At 41.2% G+C, this 20,100-nt stretch overlaps 1 protein-coding gene across 1 annotated transcript in view; it reads left to right on the forward strand.

Moving 5' to 3' along the window:
* fhip1ab (FHF complex subunit HOOK interacting protein 1Ab) overlaps window positions 1-19,471 on the forward strand; it is a 20,188-nt gene extending 717 nt beyond the window's left edge. The window contains exons 2-13 of the mRNA XM_072697415.1: window positions 3,156-3,190; window positions 3,673-3,889; window positions 5,198-5,902; window positions 10,373-10,531; window positions 11,391-11,477; window positions 11,607-11,774; window positions 11,936-12,015; window positions 13,174-13,379; window positions 13,587-14,741; window positions 14,936-15,114; window positions 15,732-15,852; window positions 17,560-19,471. Coding sequence (XP_072553516.1) covers window positions 3,785-3,889; window positions 5,198-5,902; window positions 10,373-10,531; window positions 11,391-11,477; window positions 11,607-11,774; window positions 11,936-12,015; window positions 13,174-13,379; window positions 13,587-14,741; window positions 14,936-15,114; window positions 15,732-15,852; window positions 17,560-17,771 — 3,177 coding nt within the window. The 5' untranslated portion in view covers window positions 3,156-3,190; window positions 3,673-3,784 and the 3' untranslated portion in view covers window positions 17,772-19,471. The remainder of the gene's footprint in view (window positions 1-3,155; window positions 3,191-3,672; window positions 3,890-5,197; window positions 5,903-10,372; window positions 10,532-11,390; window positions 11,478-11,606; window positions 11,775-11,935; window positions 12,016-13,173; window positions 13,380-13,586; window positions 14,742-14,935; window positions 15,115-15,731; window positions 15,853-17,559) is intronic.
* The last annotated feature ends 629 nt before the right edge of the window (window positions 19,472-20,100 follow it).

Genomic DNA, 20,100 nt, shown 5'->3' on the forward strand with positions numbered 1-20,100 from the left:
AATGTGGTAAATGTTGATGTATTATTAAAAATATACTAAAACTACAAATGATAGAAATAATAAAAGTGAACTTTACTCGTTGATAAGACACCTCACAGAGCCCTTCAAATATTCCAAAGTATTGGGAAAAAGATAGTAAATATTATTATTTAAATACAAACATCTTAAATATGACATATAATATATCAGATGTATAATGTTATATAATATAATATAATGTAATCTAATATATTAATACATTATGTATATTTATACATTATGGCTATCCCACATTCCCACATAATGTAGACAACTGTTTTGCTATATATATATATATATATATATATATATATATATATATATATATATATATATATAAACAGGGAACATTGTTAAGTTCTCAACAAATTAAAAATAAATAAAATATGAAATGTCATATGAATACACAGATTTTTTTTTTTGATGATTTTGTATGATTTAAAAGCCAATGTAACAAAAAATAGAAGCTGGTATTCATAATTCCAAATATTTTACACGATCAAACGATTAATCTATCATTTAACGTTTGGAAAATATTGTTAAAAATTAGCATGATCAAAATGAATAAATTATCAACATCATCACATTGTCCACTAATCAGCATAAAAAATAATTAATCAATGATAATTTCCAATAAAAAAAGAAGAAAAAAGGAATTGTGCCCTAGTAATGACACGCAGTGAAACTTACTATGCTCCAGTGTGGCACTGACACTGGAGATCAATGACTGTTATGCCTCAGTAATCAATGTCTAACAACATTATGTGATGAATATTGAACAACGTGTTAGGTCATTCACGCGTGATAGGTAGGCAGAGTAGATATGATATCTAGACCTCAACCAAATGTTCTTGCTTCAGTTAAATAGTTACACAAGTCAAAATAGTATGAAAACATGAGTTTAAAAAACATAGAGTACTGAGTTCCCTGTAGAACTGTACTGGAACATCTCAGAATAGCCAGCATGTATTATCATAGGAGCTCTTAGACTCCATTCTTGTCTGTTTGGCATCCTTTTGCATCCTATTGTTTTAGTAATATACAATTTATTGTTTTCTTTAGCACACTCTACTAACTCACTCAAATCCCTCTCGCCAGTGCTAATCTTACACACCTGACTCGAATATTCAGACACTTCTTAGCTGGATCAGGTGTGTTAGATTAGGCTTGATACTGAACTCTGCAGGCTGTTAGATCTTCAGGAGCATATTTATTATTTAATGTATGATATATATTATTTTAAAATGTATTATCTTATATTTGTATGTGTCATTTTTCATCTAAGTTGAAAAAAATATATAATTACATTTGACATTATAAAAAGGGACCAGCCTATCACCAAATGACTCCCCTTTTTATATTAGTACTCATTACACTGTCAGAAAGGTGCTGTACAGGTACATTTTTGCTCACCAAGGTGTAAACACTGAAAAAGTGACCTCAAAGATAAAACATGGTTTCTAAGGTCTGATTGTGTACCTTAAAAGTTCAGTACTTTCACTTTACCTGAAGAATAGATCCCAAAGTAAAGATAGTGAAGGTGTACTCTTGAGGGTGCCACCCCATTGACAAACGAGGTACAACCCCCAGTCAGGAGAAAGTCAGGTTTCTACCTTTTATAGTCACTAAAAGTCATGTTTCTACTCTTAATTGTCACTAGAATTCAGGTTTCTGCATTTTATAGTAACTAAAAGTCATGTTTCTACCTTTTATAGTAACTAAAAGTCATGTTTCTACCTTTTATAGTCACTAAAAGTCATGTTTCTACTCTTAATTGTAACTAGAATTCAGGTTTCTGCATTTTATAGTCACAAAAAAGTCAGATTTCTACCTTTATAGTAACTAAAAGTCATGTTTCTACCTTTTATAGTCACAAAAAGTCAGGTTTCTACCTTTATAGTAACTAAAAGTCATGTTTCTACCTTTTATAGTCACAAAAAGTAAGATTTCTACCTTATATAGTAACTAAAATCAGGTTTCTACCTTTCATAGTCACTAAAAGTCAGGTTTCTACCTTCTGTAGTAACTAAAAGTCAGGTTTATACCTTTTATAGTCACAAAAAGGTCAGATTTCTACCTTTACAGTAACTAAAAGCCACGTTTCTACCTTTTATAGTAACAAAAAGTCAGATTTCTACCTTATATAGTAACTAAAAGTCAGGTTTCTACCTTTTATAGTCACTAAACATCAGATTTCTACCTTTTCTAGTCACACAAAGGTCAGATTTCTACCTTTTATAGTAACCAAAAGTCAGGTTTCTACCTTTTATAGTCACTAAATGTCGTGTTTCTACTCTTAATTGTCACTAAAATACAAATTTCTACCTTTTATAGTCATTAAAAGTCATAATTCTACTAAACTAAAAATAACTTTTTTTGCCTTTTCAAGTCACAAGTTCTTTGCCTTTTATAACCACTCAAACTCAGGGTTGTACCTTAATTTAAAGGCATTAAAAGTCACTTTTTCCCTTTTAAAAGTCACCAAAATTCACACATTTGTTTATGGAGCTAAATTTCACAACTGACTGTTCTATCTAGCTGCCTCTCTGCTTGCTGCTTTTCCGGGTGACTGTTGCTCAGCCTCACTTTCTGTCAAGAGCAAAATGAGAAAAACAATCCGCTTTATACCAGGAAATCAGGGCAAATCACTGTATGTCTCTCTATCTCTCTCTCTCTCTCTGCCACTAAGTCTCTCTCTATCCTCTCTCTCTCTTCCATCTGCTGTGTATATGTGTGTGTGTAAGGAGAGAAAAAGAGAGAGAGAGATTACTCCACAGATTGATGGATTTGTTGTCTATCCTGCCCCCCCACATACACACCCCCTACTGAGAGATTAAAAAAAAGGACACCATTTCTACCAGAGCTCTGTACAGTCAGACAACACACGAGAGTCTGTGAGTCTGTCAAGGGAATATAGACATATGATTTAAATTTATGCTTTAATACCCTTATTATAACCAACTTATAGTAAAAGGTCATTGGCTGCTCATTACACATGGGTTTCTATGGGTGTGGAAATGTGTGGAGTCTATTTACAGTTAGTACTTCTGATCCACACATCACTGATCACTGTCACAGAGCTGCTCCCATATAAAGCACTAGGAATCTTTAACAGCCTCTTTTTCTCTCTATTGTAGCACTGGACTCCACCTGCAGCTATGGCTATGTTGAGGTAGGAATTCTGAGAAATGCTTTGGAATGCTGGGAATGTCGGAGCCGGAGCCTCCACCCTGTAGGGAAGAGTCACGGTGTCTGGCTGAGGAAGAGGAAGTCAGGCCTAGTTTGGAGAACAACTGTAGTAAAAACAAATTTAATAGTTTTTTTAAGGAATATTTTTGATCCTGTTTAGTTTTTCATCCCTTATCTGGGGGATCCCCCCCCCCCCCAATGGGCCGAGATATGGGCCAAGAGTGTTATTACAAACTTCTATTAGCAATGAATAACCCCACCTGTTACTGAGTTATACACCTTAGTGTGTAATAAGCCTTTCTGGGTTAAGGGGTTACACACTAGACTACAGTTATTAGCCTGTTATTCACTCCTATGAAACGAATGGGTAATGGAATACGTAGTGTAGTACTATGTATTTCTCGGTGTAATTCTCTTGTAATTCTCAAATTTTGACCAATCTTTCACTTTTCCCTCCATCATTAGTACCAGTTTCCCACCGTGTCCAGCCTTGCCGCTGCCGTTTGGCCGTGTTGGAACCGAGCCAGCTGTCTGACTGAAGTGCATTATGGTGTAGCTCCTCTCACTCGCCAGCAGGATGATGGCATCTGTGGTCTCGGTTAGCAACAGAGGCCGTGCCCTGAACCTGAGAGGTGTGGATCCGGAGACGTGCATGATTGTCTTCAAAAACCACTGGGCACAAGTAATAATTCATTAATTTATTTACTCATTCATTCATTTATTCAATATATATTCATTTATTCAGTCAATCATTGCTGTTTTTCATAAATCATATAGGGGCCAGAACCCTATAAAGGTCAGTGGACAAAACCATGGAAAAGTTCAGCCATCAAATTCTAGTTATAATAAAACATGTCCTCTTCTACTCACAAACACAAATATGGTATAGATTCACTCCTGTACTGTATTTTATTTTTTGTATTTTTTAATTTTATGTATTTTCATGATGTCTGACATTCAGTGGTTTTAAGCACCAAAAACATCCATGAATATTTCTGACATAACTGTTTTCCAACCTCTCTTTATCCCTTAGGATTAAACAGGATGGGTTTGTTACCGTACCTTTAAGACCGATAAAACGTAATACTAAGAATGAACTCAAATGAAGTCAAACAAATGAAACAAAAATGTTACACACATATATTAGATTTGGTCAAATATATATAATAATAGATTTGGTCAAATAATAAACATGACCATTTATTTATTAAAGAAAATATTCTGAGCCAATATTCTAAAGAGTTTACTAACTTTCGAGCACTACTGGATGTACACACACTTACAGTACTGTGACAAAAATGTAGTTCCCTATGGGAATTAGAATGAAAAAGCCCCTTATCTGTGCAGTAAGTTTGCAAAAAAGTGTATTTTTCCACAGTAAATTACTAATATTAGCATAAATATTAATACCATTCCTCCAGAAAGTCGTGGTTTTCCATCACTGTGTTCATTAAAACATCTCCAAAGTCTAGTATTATTTAGAGTTCTCCTCCAGCACCAGGTCAGGGCTTAATGATGGTGAATCAGGTGAGCTGCTGCTGCTGCTGATGATGATGATGATGGAGTTGAACCCATCCATGCTGTGCTGGCTGGACTGGGGGCGTCCAGGAGAAACCTGGAACCAAGCTTTGTTATTTCGTTTTTTAAAGTAATCCAGAGCAAAACATGACACGGGAGGGTTGAGGCTTGACTGCCCTTTAAGGCTTGATATAAAGTATTTAGCAATTATTATGAAATTAATATGCCATGCATAGAGAGAGATTACTCCATAGATTGATGGGTTGTAAACTAATTAATTAAACTAATTAATGGCTTTGCTATCAGCGGCCGGAGACAGAGAGAGCACAATTGGCCCTGCTCTCTCCAAGTGGGTACCCTCATCACTCTTAAGCCCAGCAATGCTTCATCTGTGGCAGTTGGAGAAGACAGAGGAGGAGACGTGTTAAGTCCTTAGGGAGCTCATCAATGCTGTTCTCTTCCCCTCTCGAAGGTTTTGCGGATTCTGGAAAAGCACGACCCCACCCGTAGTAACGGTGGTGTTGGCCTCCCGCCCTGCCGCTTGGGCCCGATCCCTGGCGACGAGGCCAGCGCTGTGCAGAATTACGTGGAGCACATGCTCTTCCTGCTGATGGAGGAGGAGTGTGGCGTGGGCGGAGCCATGGGCCCCATCCTGGAGTTTGTGGTGGTGGAGAACGTGATGGAGAAGCTTTTCTTGTGGAGTCTACGGCGAGAGTTCACCGACGACATGAAGCTGGAGCAGCTGCGCATGTACGAGATGCTGGTGGGCCAGGCGCGGCAGCCGCTGTTACACCACAAGCCCATCCTCAAGCCCCTCATGATGCTGCTGTCTGCCTGCTCTGGTCCCTGCGCTGTAGGGCCCTCCTGCGCCCTGGGGCCAAGCAGGAGCTCCACAATAGGGCCCATGGGCCCAGCGGTGGAGGTGGAGCTGGTGCGGCTGCTGCACCAGCTGTGCCTTGTGCTGGCGCGGGACGCCTCAGTGCTGGAGCTCTTCTTCCACAGCAGTCAGGACCAGGGAGCTGCCAACTTCCTGCTCTTCTCACTGCTGGTGCCCTTCGTCCACCGGGACGGGCCGGTGGGCATGCAGGCCAGGGACGCTCTCACACTCATCATGACTCTGTCGGCACGCAACGCTGTTGTGGCTGATCATATCGCCCAGAACACCTACTTCTGCCCGGTGAGTTGGAGTGGCATCAGTTTGTCATTACTGTATTGATAATAATCACTAATATTGATAGGGGATCTAATTTGATCAGTTACAGCCATGTGATGTTTTATTTTGACAGTAACGGTTTCCTCCTTGTAGACCATGGATGGGTTAAATGCATATGATGAATTATACTGTACGTTTCAGCCATTTGAAGACAAAAGTGGAGATGTTGATCTTAGGCCCAGAGCCAAGAACTGCTTAACTAGTCGATGCTGTTGTCGCAGTACTGAAAACTGGCCCGACGCTGGCAGCAGCCCTTGGTTGCGGCTTTACCAGCAGGATTAAGTGAGCCAGCAAATCCTGACTGTAGGGGAATTGTTCTCTGAGTCTGCATTCACAAAGTAGGCCTGTTGATCCCGAATCAGATTGCAGGCCGTGTTTGTTCATCATCGAGACTTAGCCATACACAGCCTGTCTGTTCTAGGATGCTGTCTGAAACAGTGGGCCTGTGGTTGCTTGTATAAAGTGATCACAGATCAAATCTGAATTCTTAAGATAAATGTTTGGGAGATACATTGATAATGGAAACTGTGGGCTCCAAGCTTTCATTTCTGTAGCACTGTGGGTTCAGCAAGTCATGTTTACTAGTTAATCCAGAAGGCTTATGATTGTTGTCATGCAAAAACCCTTGTATCTCATTTGTTGTGAATTTTAACTTTCTGACATAATGTAAATCCGGCAGTAGTTCTTAACGTTGTGTCCAAATTTCATGACGACCATTAACTGTCATTAAAAAAATCACAGTGCTATTTTTTTTATTAAGCTACAAAAAGGTAGAAATAGAAATAGATTCATTTTATTTATTTTACTATGTACAAAATATAATTATTATAATAATATAATATAATTTTTAATTAGTAATTATTTTTATTTATTATTTATTTAATTAGTAATTATTGTTTGCTTTTTTAATGTTGATCATGTATAGTATTTTGTCCAAATATTGCTATTAATATTTATTTTTTACTATCATTACTTTACTATTATTATATTATTATTGTTTTATTTATTATTATATTATTATGGTTTTATTTATTTTTCCCACTCTTTCTTAACTACAAAAAAATATATATTTTTATTTTATTAATTTAATAAATCTGTCCCAACTTCTTTTAATAGACAATACAATATGCATTTAATATTGATTTATGATTGCTGGTTCAGACCATGCCTTCAGCTTGCGGTGATTTGGGACAAGACTGTAAGAGATGGGGGAGAACTCAAAGGACTTGGGTCCCCCACCCAAATGTCAGGGTTAAAGGGAGGTGACGGAGTGGTGGAGGGTAGTGTAGACTTGTCACAGACGTGTGAACAAGGCAGAGATTATATTTATTGGACATTGGAGTTTGGTAGGCGGGGTTTCAGGTGTGTTCCTCCTCCTAAAATTGAGTTATGTCATTACACCACATTGTCCAGTTCTAAAACTGACCCCAGTCACCCCACCACTATATTAGCCTGTACCACACCCTGTACCCTACCCTGTACACTAAAAAAGGGTTCTTCAAGGGTTCTTTAGTAAAGGCAGTGGTGCTATTTACAACCATGACAGGACAGAACCATTTGAATGCTTAATGATGATGGTTCTATCTAGAACCCTTCAAAGAACATCAAAGAACTTTCATTAAACCTCACTTCATATTTGAGTCACAAAGTTCAGACTGAAAGCTGTAATTGTGAAATGCCTTGTTACAGGTACACACACACACACACACACACACACAGAGGCGATACAGAGGCGAGAGGCGACTGTGACTGGTGATGGTGGAAATCCTGAGCTGATAAGCTCTTATGCAACAGTGTTAATATAATTACACAGGAAAGAGGAAAGGGAGGAGGTGTCCACTGTGACGTCCAGCCATTCTCAGAGAGAATGCGCGCGTGTGCGCGCGCGAGAGAGAGAGAGCGAGAGATAATAGTGAATGGCTTATACTGTAATTACTCAGACTCTCTGTTGCGTCAGCCATGTTGAGTTACTCTGTGGTCAGACTGGAGAGCTGGAAAAGCAATGATGTAACTTCTTCAGTAGCTGCCAGGTGTTAAGAATACCACAGTTCTGAGATCTGATTGGTTGAGCCATGTTCAAAACCCATTGTAAAAATATACATGATATTTAACATGGTGGTTCAAATCTATGTCAATTCTTAAAGTTTTAACCTCAGCTTAATAAATAACAGCACAGAGTATATATATCTTATTATTCATATTCAGTGACATCATTGACTGCACTTTGATGTGCCCTACACTTCTAGGGTTCCTTGGTACAGGCAGTAGTGCTATGCTATATGTCCAAATGTAAACACACACACACACACACACATACACTTACACATACACAGCTTGTCTAGTCCCTGTAGAGAAGTACTGCCAATAGAACAGGACTCTCTGCAGCAGATAAACATGAACCTATCATCACCATGCCTAATAATGCCAGACGTGGGCTAGTAGAGGGGTAAAAAGCCCCCCTGCATTGAGCTGTGGAGCAGTGGATGAACTGTGATCTCTGGAATGATGGATGGTGGTGGATGGTGGTGCTCCATCCAGTACTTTTGGAATGAGTTGGGGAGCTAGGCATTGATGAGGTGGGTTCGTGATCATCCAACATTGTGAACACTCTTGTTGCTGAATGCAATCAAAGATCACAGCAATGCTCCTAAAATCTCATAGAAAGTCTTATTCCCTGGACAGTAGAAACAGTTACTCCAACAAAAGCAGGAGAAGCCCTCAAAGAAAATTGAGGTCTGTTTAAAAGTTTGACTTTGAGGGCTGTTCAGGTCAGGATGTTGGATGGTCAACACCTCACCCCCCAACAACCCAACTTATCCCAAAAGTACTGGATGGAGCTCCATCCATCATTCCAGAGAATACAGTATGCCCATTGACATACATTTTGTAGATGAGAGAATGAGCAGGTGTCCAAATAATTTTGTCCTTATAGTGTATACAGACCCATGACAACTCAAAGAGCCAGTTGGCTACATTTTATGGTATCTCCAGGGTTCTTTGGATTGGTGGAATATTTGGTGGATTGGTTTAATATATTGTTGAACCCTGAAAATAACCTTTTTTATTAGAGAGCAATAAATAAATAAATAAGTAAATACAGCAAAGAAATACTGTAACACACAGCCTGTCATGGTGAAATGCTGTTACACAAAGGCATCTCCATAAAACGAGCGAGAGAGGAAAGGAATGAGAGAGAGAGAGAGCATGTGAGAGAGAGAGAAAGAGAGATGTTATGGGAGTCAATACAATCGCTGGTTGGGTGCCATAAAATTCCAGTGAGCTCAGCGCCCACCCGGTTAGGCCTGACTAGATACGCACACACACACACACACTCACTCTCTCTCTCTCTCTCTCTCTCTCTCTACAGACTTGGTGACCTGCATTACAAAAACAAAACAGCATGGTGTCTTTCTCCTCCCCCACCCTAGCTCTGCTAATCTGAGCGGGATTTTAATCCCAGTCACGGGATTTCTGCAGTTTAGAAACAGCGAGCTTTTTACTGCGGGATTATTCAGTGCTTTTCTTTGCTCTTGATGCCCCTGACCCAAATAAATCCACGTGCAGACAGGACCATGTGTGGGGGAATGCAGTGAGCTGTGATTTGCAGGGTGGGATGAGATGAGTAGTACTTTACTATTATTATTATTATTATTATTATTATTATTATTATTATGAACAACAACAACAACAACAACAATAATAATAATGATATATAAATTCAGTTCATTGTGTTTAAATAAAAGTAAGACAAACTTTTAAACCCCAAATCATAAAATAATTAATAATAATTAATAATAATAATTATTATAAATAATACTAATGAATGTTTTCTTTAACCTAGTGTTTATTTGACATTGTGAACAATTATTTCAACTGTAAATAATTAAAATTTATTAATTAATTTACTCATTTTTAATTGTACTCACAAAATGGTGCATGCAGTTCACGGATAATCCACCAGGGGATCTGTTTATTATTATTATTATTATTATTATTATTATTATTATTTCTGTCAATATTATATATTTAATTTGTTACATATCACTGTTATTGTTCTTAAAATATTTATTTGTCATGCTGATATTGAGGTCTCAAAACCTCGATACGCACGATATGGACAAAAGTATTGGGACACCTGTTCATTCGTTGTTTCTCAAGGGTAATAAAAAAGAGTTTATCCTGCTTTTGTTGGAGTAACTTACATTCATTGAGAAGAGTGTTAGTGAGGTCAGGATGTTGAATGGTCAACACCTCACCCCCCCCAACAACCCAACTTATCCCAAAACGGACTGGATGGAACAACATCCATCATTCCAGAGAACACAGTATGCCCATTGACATACATTTTGTAGAATAAGTGTGTGCATCATTTGTTATTCTAAAATGTATCTGTGTGTATGTGTGTGTGTGTGTGTGTGTGTGTCTTGTGTGTAGGTCTTGGCTACAGGTCTTAGTGGGCTGTATTCTTGGCTCCCGGCTAAGTTGGAGGTGTACAGTGAGGGATGGCACTGTTTAGAGCAAGCGGACTGGATGCAAGTTCCTGCACTCATCCAGTTCCTCAACTCTCTACACTTCTGTAGCACTGTGTGCAAGGTGAGATACACACACACATACAACCACACACACACATACACCCACACACACACATATACACACACACACCCTCATGTCTGCCCTGTTTTCTACCATAATCCGCTCCTTTGAGCATGGCCCTGTGTTTTGGTCTTCGTCTCCACCTTTGTTACACCTTCTCCATGTGTTACTTGGTTCTCATCCTGCCCCTTGTAATCCCGGTCAGGTATGCCAGTAGTCCCACTGTTTCAGCACCTGCTTAGTAACACCCTAGCAACACCATAGCAACTTCTCGAGACACCATAGGGGATGCCATGGCAACCTTCTAGCAACCACTAAGCAACACCATACCAACCATAGTGCCATACACCACTTAGCAAAACTCTAGCAACCAATAAGCAACGTCGTAGTGACCACCTAGCAACATCATAGCAACACCAAAGCAACCACTTGTGAGATCATACCGATCATCATAGCAACACCCAAGCAACCAACAAGCATCACTGAAGCAACCATTTAGGAACACCACAGTAATCACCTGGGACGCTATAGCAACCAAAAAGCAACACAATTGCTACTACCTAGCAACACCGTAGCAACCACCTAACAACATCATAGCAACACAATTGCCACCAACTAGCAACACCATAGCAACCATCTAACAACATCATAGCAACACTGTATTAATTACCTGTAATATAATAGCAACCACATAGCAACACCATAGCAACCACATAGCAACTGCCTGGAAAACCATAATTATTTATATTATTTATTTATATTGCTGTGTGTAAAACAATCCTGCCATCTCTGGCAAGCAATATAACAAGGCTAATGTGTGTGTGTGTGTGTGTGTGTGTGTGTGTGTATGTTTGTTTAGGTGGCCCACCCCTCTATCAGAGATCAGCTGCTTGGTTACATCTATAATGGTTTCCTAGTGCCAGTCATGGCTCCTGCATTGCACAAGGTGAGACTGTGTGTTTGCTGTTTGCTTATTCAATTCATGTTTTATGTAACACACACACACACACACAACCACACACACATTCCTGCCTTGTTGGTCTAAATGTGTTCTTGCTGTCTGTTGCTTGGCCAGCTGACTTTGGAGGAAGTGATGACGACGACAGCATACCTGGAGCTGTTTTTGCGGAGTATTGCCGACCCAGCCCTCCTCCAGACCTTCCTCATTTTCATCCTCAGACATCGCCATGACAATGTGAACATCCTCGACACTCTGGTCAGCAGAATCAACACGCCCTTCCAGGTGTGATCCCAGTTCATTCTTTTTATGTCTCAATATCTTCATTTTTCACTTTTTGATGTAATCTAAATCAAATTGGGTCAAAATGGAGCATTTAGGGTTGATCATAATGCTATTGATGAACACCCCGAAGTGTATCAATGCTTTTTTTCTGTGTTTGGTAGTTGGGTACAGTTTCTCTGGCTCTATTCCGCACACTGATTGGGCTGTACTGTGAGGACGTTATGCTGCAGCTCATTCTCAGGTTTGTGCTTCCACTTATTTCCTTCTTCCTCTTCTTGTCAACCTTCTCTGTATTGTAGAGATGGCTGTTAGCTCCAAAAACTGGGCTACAGTACTTACTCAAAGGGTGAAAAGTGCCCATGGTTTAAGCATCACTGAAGCAACCACTTAGGAACACCACAGAAATAACCTGGGATGCTATCGCAACCAACAAGCAACACAATTGCTACTACCTAGCAACACCATAGCGACCACCTAACAACACCATAGTAACACAATTGCCACCAACTAGCAACACCATAGCAACCACCTAACAACATCATAGCAACACTATTAATTACCTGTAATGTAATAGCAACCACGTAGTAACACCATAGCAACCACAAAGCAAATGCCTGAAAACATGACCTGCAAGGCCAAGCTGGTCAACCAGCATGAGCAGCATCTCCAAGCTGGTTGACCAGTATGACCTGCAAGGCTGAGCTGTTCAACCAGCATGAGCAGCATCACCAAGCTGGTTGGAGAAGCACTATAAATCCATTCGGTTGCAAGAAGCCAAAACTGACCGATTGGCACCTATAGCTGTCAAAGCATCCAGAGCATTAGCTTCACTGGAGGTTTCACACTCACTTGGCAAAGGCTGTAATAACTAAAAGGCGTTCTAGCTTCAGTCTACTTGGGTTGGAGGAAGGGTGGAGAAGCAGCAGAAACTGTGGGAGGTCTAATGATCTGTTAATTTGATCTGGATTAAAGGAGGACGGAATCCAGTCTCCTTTTGTTTCCCATTTAGTTGTTGATTCACTTGCACATGTGTTGATGTTTGGGCCATTTTTGGGGGACATTTTGCACAATCCCAGAGCTGTGAAACCATGAACATTTTGTGTCCAAGAAAGAATGGACAGGTAAATTTATTTACTTTAGAACTATATAGTGTAATTCCGCAGCTCTGGACCGGCCCTACGGTCTAACTGCCAGCTCAACAAAGTCTGAGGAGATCATAAGTTTAAATCCCACAAAGTGTTCAGCGCTCCCAGTCTGGGGACGTCATGTGATCGGGGATGTCCTAACATGCAGACTAGCTGCCGATGTGTGTGATTTGAGGAGCTGGAGCTGGAGAAGGCCAGTCATGAACAGGAGAGACCCAGTGAAGAACCTTCCTCTTCTCTTCTTCTTCTTGCAGGTATCTGATTCCGTGCACTCACCTGCTGTGTAGTGAGCGGCGCAGACTAAGAGAGAGAGACTGCTACTCCTCCAGCGCTGCGGCACTCCTCTCCCTCACTCCCTCCTTCTTCATCCCCAAACCCTGCCCCTCGCCGACGCTGCCCCCTAAACCAGACTACATCCTCTGGTCAAAGGTGACCGAAGGTCTGCTGAAGGGGAACATGGGTAATGGAGTTTTCTGAGATGGCCTTTCTGCTTCAGAGAGTCCTATTGTGTAGGCAGTACTTCTTTAAAGGGACTAGACATGCTGTGTCTGTGTCAGAGTGCAACTTAAAGTAGCTGAATGCATTCATTAGAAGGGGAGTCCACAAACATTTGGACACATAGTGTTCTTTAATACACACTCAGCTGTAATGATGTCCTTCATTCCAGGGCTTGAAGATCTTTTCTCAGGTGGGGACAGTGCAGGACACTCACGTTTGATGAACCTAGAGCCCTTGATGGACAAGAACTACCTCCAGTATCTGAGTGACGCTCGCAGCATCATCAGCACCAGCGTCCAGGCATGCCAGGCATGGTCTGCGCCTTATGATGGACTTAACCCTACACCAGAGGAGTATCGTGGGGAGGAGGAGTTAGATGAGCGAGAGACAGAGAAAGCAAAAGACGAAGAGGGAGATCCACCTCTCTACACTCCTCCACCCCAGCCCCCTACTCCACAGCCTCCTTCTGACACCAGTTCGACCAGCGAGCGAGAGCGGGGCGGGACTCTACTGGAGTTAGAATGGGACGATAGTTACGATGCTGCTCCAGACACGGAGGGCAACCAACAGAACTTGGAGAATTCACACATCCCGGAACGCACACTCCCGGACGAGCCCCCAAAACACATTCAGGAGATGCGGAAAAGTGCCATCATGCTCATTCGGGGGTCTTACATCGAAGAGTCGGATTTTCAAGACGACGTCTTGGTTTACAGTCTCATTGCGCAGAAAGATGCAAAGGATGACCGCAGGGCTTCCTTTAAAATGGCTCAGCGGAACCAAAATCACAATCGCTCACGCAGCCACATGCGAACTGAAACCAACAACAATGCACAGCTTCACACCTTCACTCAGAACCACATACACAACAACATACAAAACCACATGAATATAATCAACCAAGCACGCAACATCCTAAACCATCCTAAACCAGGCACTGAGTGTTCTTTGGAATCTAGCAATAATTTAAAGAATCAGGAATCCATAGAACCATTACAGACATTAAACGGACATGTTTCTGAGGAGGAGTTGGAGCACTTGGACAATAAAACTGTCTCGCAAGAGCAGGATTCACCCAACAGATCGTCAGGGGAAGACTTCATTTCCCAATGTCTCCAACTGATCCGCACTTTAGGAGGGGATGAAGAGAGCATAGTAGAAGATGAAGTTCATTTCCAGCGGCTAACCACGCTCCTGCATGGCGAAGAGGAGGACGTGGACTTTGATTCGCTTTGTAATGATTACGAAGAAGATGATGAAGAGTGGAACGAAGGCCTAGAGCAGAACAAGACTGATGGAAAGAAATATGGTGTTCCATTTACAGGTGGGTTCATGATCAAGCAACTGACCTAAAAATGAATAACCTCCTGATGAGGGCCTCCTAAAGGTTATTGGAATAACTAGGAAGAAAAGGTATATAAGAGACTTGAAGGCCAGGAGGTGAAGTTCAAGGGGGGTTAGTAATAAGCTGATAAACTGATGCCTCTACTGCTGTACAACCTTCACTCTTTTTTTTAGGACCCTTCATAAGTGTGCTGCTGTCTCGCCTGGAGAACATGCTGGAAAACTCTGTGGAGGTGAACCTGCTGGTGACGGGGATTTTGGCGCAGATGGCCTCATATCCACAACCCCTACTGCGCTGCTTCCTCCTCAGCACACAGCCTGTGTTCCAGCCCAGCGTCCGCTCTCTCTACCAGGTACAGTCATTCTGCTTGGTGAAGAACGACACGATTAACGATTTAAGACACTGATTGTTGGAAAATGGAGAGTAACAGCAGTTTTAGTAAAAAGGACTTCTTGAATTTCAGTATTGTTTGGATCCCGCCGATGCAGGACAGCTAATCAGCCTTTGCTTACTGCAGAGTGCAGAGATTCATACAATGCTTACACTCTTAAAAATAAAGGTGCTCTTCAAGTGATGTGTGTGTAAGGAACCTTTTAAATGTGTAAAGAAGTCGCTGTAAAGGTTCTTCACAGTTACATCGCTTTAAAAAATGGTTCTTCTATGGCACTGCTTGAAGAACCCTTTGTAGCACTGTTACATTTAGGCCTCTGTGACCTACGTTTACCTTATGAAGCTTATATCCGATAGAGGGAGACTCTTATTTGCATCATTATATAAGCAAAAATCTTTAATACTTTTAAACATAGTTTTTCATAAAGTTTTCCAACAGCAATACAGTTCCCAGTAGGGGGCGATAATACCTAAAAAAAAATGTATCCCAGAGAGCATGAAGCTAAAGCACAGACCAGTATCTGTGTAGACCAGTATTTGGCACACGCCAAATGTCTCTCTTGTGTGTTCATATTTCAGGTGCTGGTTTCTGTAGGTTGCCAGATTGAGCAGTATGTAGCATCCAGGCCTGAGTTTGCTCAGATGGTGAGAGAAGCTGCTCAGTACCTGTTACTCAAAGACCAAGCCCTAAAGGACAGAGGTACATGTTATTTTAATATGTGTCTTGAACGTTTTTGTGTGTTTGAGTGATTTGGTCAGTCTGTGTTGTGATGTATTCGTCCTGCATGCGGATGAGTGTGTGGAGCGTTAAGGCTTTAGAGCTGAAATCATTGAGGTGATTAGTGGAGAAGACTGCACACTAATCTGAAAATCATCGAGTCGTCACCGGTTCACGTGTCGAGACACACTACCACATGTCTCACTGATCCACAGCTGACACACTCTGACTATCTGTCAGCCATTCAACAGATTTAAGACGTCTGCTGAAAATTTTGTCATTTCAGTTACATTCAACCATATAGGTCTAATTTACCTACATTCAACATGTACACTAATCAGCCACAACATTAAAACCACTGACAGGTGAAGTGAATAACATTAATTATGTGCTTCCAGCAGCATCCAGAGGTGGGATATTAGGTAGCATGTGTCAATTCTTGAAGTTGGTGTGTTGGAAAGAGGACAAGATCTGACAAGAGCAAAAATTGTGAAGGCTAGATGACTGGGTCAGAATCTCCACAACATCAGGCAGGTCTTGAGAGGTGTTTTTCCAGTGTGCAGTGGTCAGTGTCATGGGCACCTCAGGCTCATTGGTGCATGTGGGGAGCGAAGGCTTGCCCATCTGGTATGAGGCCCACAGAAGAGCTACTGAAACACAAATTGCTGTACAACCATTGCCTTTACATAATAACCTTTGAAGACCCCTTAGCTCTTGACCAGCACAGGGTATGTTTTCGTTTGAGCTTGATGGTTTAGCTGCCGTGCTAAAAAAATCCAGCTTAAGACCAGCTTTTGCTGGTAGCTGGTTTCAGAAGGTCTAAACTGGTCTTTGATGGTTAAGGTGGTTGAGAAGCTGGTGATCCGGGCAAAAAACATACTGGTTAACCAGCTTCTGACCAGCATATTGTATGTTGCATTTGTCCAGATTAGTCATGTTGGTCAACCTGCATGGTCAAGCTTGGTCATTCTGGTTGTTTAGCTTGGCCAGGTTTATCACCCTGCTGAAAAATCCAGCTGAAGACCAGATTTTGCTGGTTGCTGGTTTCGGATGGTCTAAGCTGGTCTTTGATGGTCAAGGTGGTTGAGAAGCTGGTCATTCAGGTGAAAACATACCCTATGACCAGTAAGCTGACTGGTTAACCAGCTCTAAACCAGCATAGTGTTTGTTGGATTTAATTGTGCTCATGCTTGGTCATGTTTGGTGATGCTGGTCAACCAGCTTAGTCATGTTGACATGCTGATTGACCAGCTCGGTCAGACTGATCGTGCTTGTAGACCAGCTGAACCATCAAACGAAAACATACCCTACGCTGGTCAAGAGCTAAGTTGGTCAATCAGCTTGTTACTGGAGTTACTGATCACAGAGTTGTGGGTTTAATAGCTGGGTCTGCTTAGCTACCACTGATGGGCGCTGAGCAAAGGAACTTAACCCTATCTGTGCCAGGGATGCCAAAGCATGGCTGAACCTGCCTTTTCGAACTGCAATATTTAAAGGACAGGATTGTGTTGTAGTGTATAAGTTTAATAAGGTAATAAAGCTACTTAATATATTATATAATTATAATATATTAAAAAAAAATATATATATATATATATATATATTGCTGTGTCAAATTGAATTCCGAACAACAATTCTCAACAGTTTCCTCTTTTTGTTTACTTCTATACTAAATCACGCCCCCCTCAGAGCGGGATATCCTGCAGGAGAACGGGGTAGGCTGGTTTTTGAATGGACACATTCCTGGACGGCTGCTGAAATCTCTCCCGCCCTGTCCCAAGATTCCTCCTCAGTCCAGGAACAGAGTGTTTGCCACTTTCCTCTACGCAGAGTTCCTCAAAGAGCTGGCAGCCATCGCACAAGAACACTCCATAATCCCTGACTCGCCCACAGAGCAGTAGAACCTCCGATTAAACATATCCTCGCGCTTTTTTCACAAAGGCACTTTCCACATTATATGCAGTGTGCAGCCTCAGTCGATCATCATGGAAGTTTGACCTTTTTTGTAGCAACATTCAAATGCAAGTGTATGTCCTATTGACACCGGCCAATTGAACCCATCCGCTTGGTTGGGGTCATAAGTCAGTTCTTTTTGTATTTCTTTGTAGCTGGACATTGTTGTTGTTGATTTGTCATTACTGTTGCACTTTTTCTGGTCATTAAAGAACATCGAATATTGTTGGATTTCCACGTCATACTCAAAATGTAGCTCCTACATATAAAACTGCAATAAAAGGGTTCTTCGAACAATGCCATAGAAGATGTGTGAGGGGCTTGGAATGGTCCAGTGGTCTAAGGTGCAGCCAGTATGACCTGAGGATTGCTGGTTGGAATCCCAGGTCAAGCAGCTTGCCATCAGCAGCCGGAGCCAGAGGGAGCACAACTGGCCTCTCTCTCTCTCTCTCTCTCTCTTTCTCTCTCCCCCTCATCACTTCAGTGGGCGTCGATGCAAAAGAGCTGGGTACCTGGCGTATTTCACAGAGCGTGCTGGTTGCTCGGTGACGTTGCATCGGCAACAGTTCGAAAGGGGGGCGGCGGCTGGTTATGTGAAGTGTAGGAGGAGGCAGTGGCAGTTCTCCCCCTCCCGGTGTCGGGAGCCTTCCATGTGATAGGAGGAGAGTACTAACGAGTGGGTTGGGTAATTGGCTGGGTAATCTCAACTCAGGAGGAAAATTGGGTTAAAAAAATAAGTGTACTTGATGTTATGGCACCTAAAGTGGTTCTTCTATAGCTCTGCTCAAAGAACCCTTTTTTATTTTTAAGAGTGTACTGACCACAGCGACCAGCCGCAGATTAAGGGCCTTATTTGTGATAAATGTTTTTGCTTGCATGTTCAAACTGGTTTGCTTGTACAAAATGATTACTGTGGCACCTAATTGAGGTTCGTTCCTGCTCCCATCTAGTGACATGTCTAATTACATGACTAGAATTTGAACAAACACTGACGTCCTTAATAAATCCGGCCCTAAAGAGATCTCACGAGAACTCAACTGTTGACCAGAGGTTTCACTGCTGGAGAACAGATGCCTGCAAACTCATCTGGCTGTTCCCTAGACTGAAACAGTATGAGATTAGATATACCTCATCTCGAACTGCTTGCTTTGTTTTATGACTTTAATGGCTTTTTTCATCCCTGTATGTATTTATAAATGCATTTGACAGCTCATATGTACAGTACATGCATGTGTTTTTGGGGTTGTTTTTTTTTGCTACTTTTCTCCTGTTCCTTGCATTTTGGGTAGTAAACCAAGTAATCACCAATATGAGCCATATGATGTGTGGCTATACATTAAACCCACTACACTCTGAAAGTCACTCTGAAAAACCTAATTCAGTGCATTAGTTGATCTAATTTAAACCTATATGCCAATATTTGATGGTCAGTGTTTTGAGTTTGGGCTGAATGCTCTATTGTCTTCACTTTTTTATGTGAACTGTGTAAAGGCCTTGTTTTGGTACAGATTTGCACAAGCAACACTGCAACATTTTCTAAATGAGACTGGCCTAACTTTGTAGAAGTGTGCTGTTATTGGTAGTGGCTTCATTCTGATTTGACTCATGTGTTTACACTGCCCCCTTGTGTTGATTAATAAAACAACATTACTGAAAAATCTGTTTTTTGAATTGTGTGAATTGTGCTAAGGTCTTGTTTTAGTGCACAGTCACACAATACATTCATCACAGTGTTGTGGGTTCCATACCCAGGTCCAATAAGCTGCTGCCGCTGTTTAGGCCTTGAGCAAGGTCCTTGGCCTTCTCTGCTCCAGGGGTGCTGTAGCATGGCCGGACCTGCACTCTACCCCTGCCTGGGATCATGCTGCCCCCTTGTGTAAAAAATTAAAATAACATATAATTATTAAAATTTCAAATTATATATGTTTTGTTTTTTATATGAAATAGGACAACTTAATGTGCTAATAGAAATTGTAGTCCAGTACTTCTCCTGTAAAACACTTGCATAGCTCCTTCTTCAGCCATGCAAGCTTACAAGACTACCTTAACTTACCTAGGGCCTAAGATCTGATAGATTTTAGAAAGGCTGATGATGTCTGTTGGTATGGGGTATATATAGGCTGATATTTCCCCAGAATTTCACCTTATTAGCAACCTCTACCTTGTGCTTCCACTCACTGGCCACTTTATTAGAAACACCTACCTTGTGCTTCCACTCACTGGCCACTTTATTAGAAACACCTACCTTGTGCTTTCACTCACTGGCCACTTTATTAG

This window comes from Salminus brasiliensis, chromosome 14 (genome assembly GCF_030463535.1).
Source record: "Salminus brasiliensis chromosome 14, fSalBra1.hap2, whole genome shotgun sequence".
NCBI lineage: Eukaryota > Metazoa > Chordata > Actinopteri > Characiformes > Bryconidae > Salminus > Salminus brasiliensis.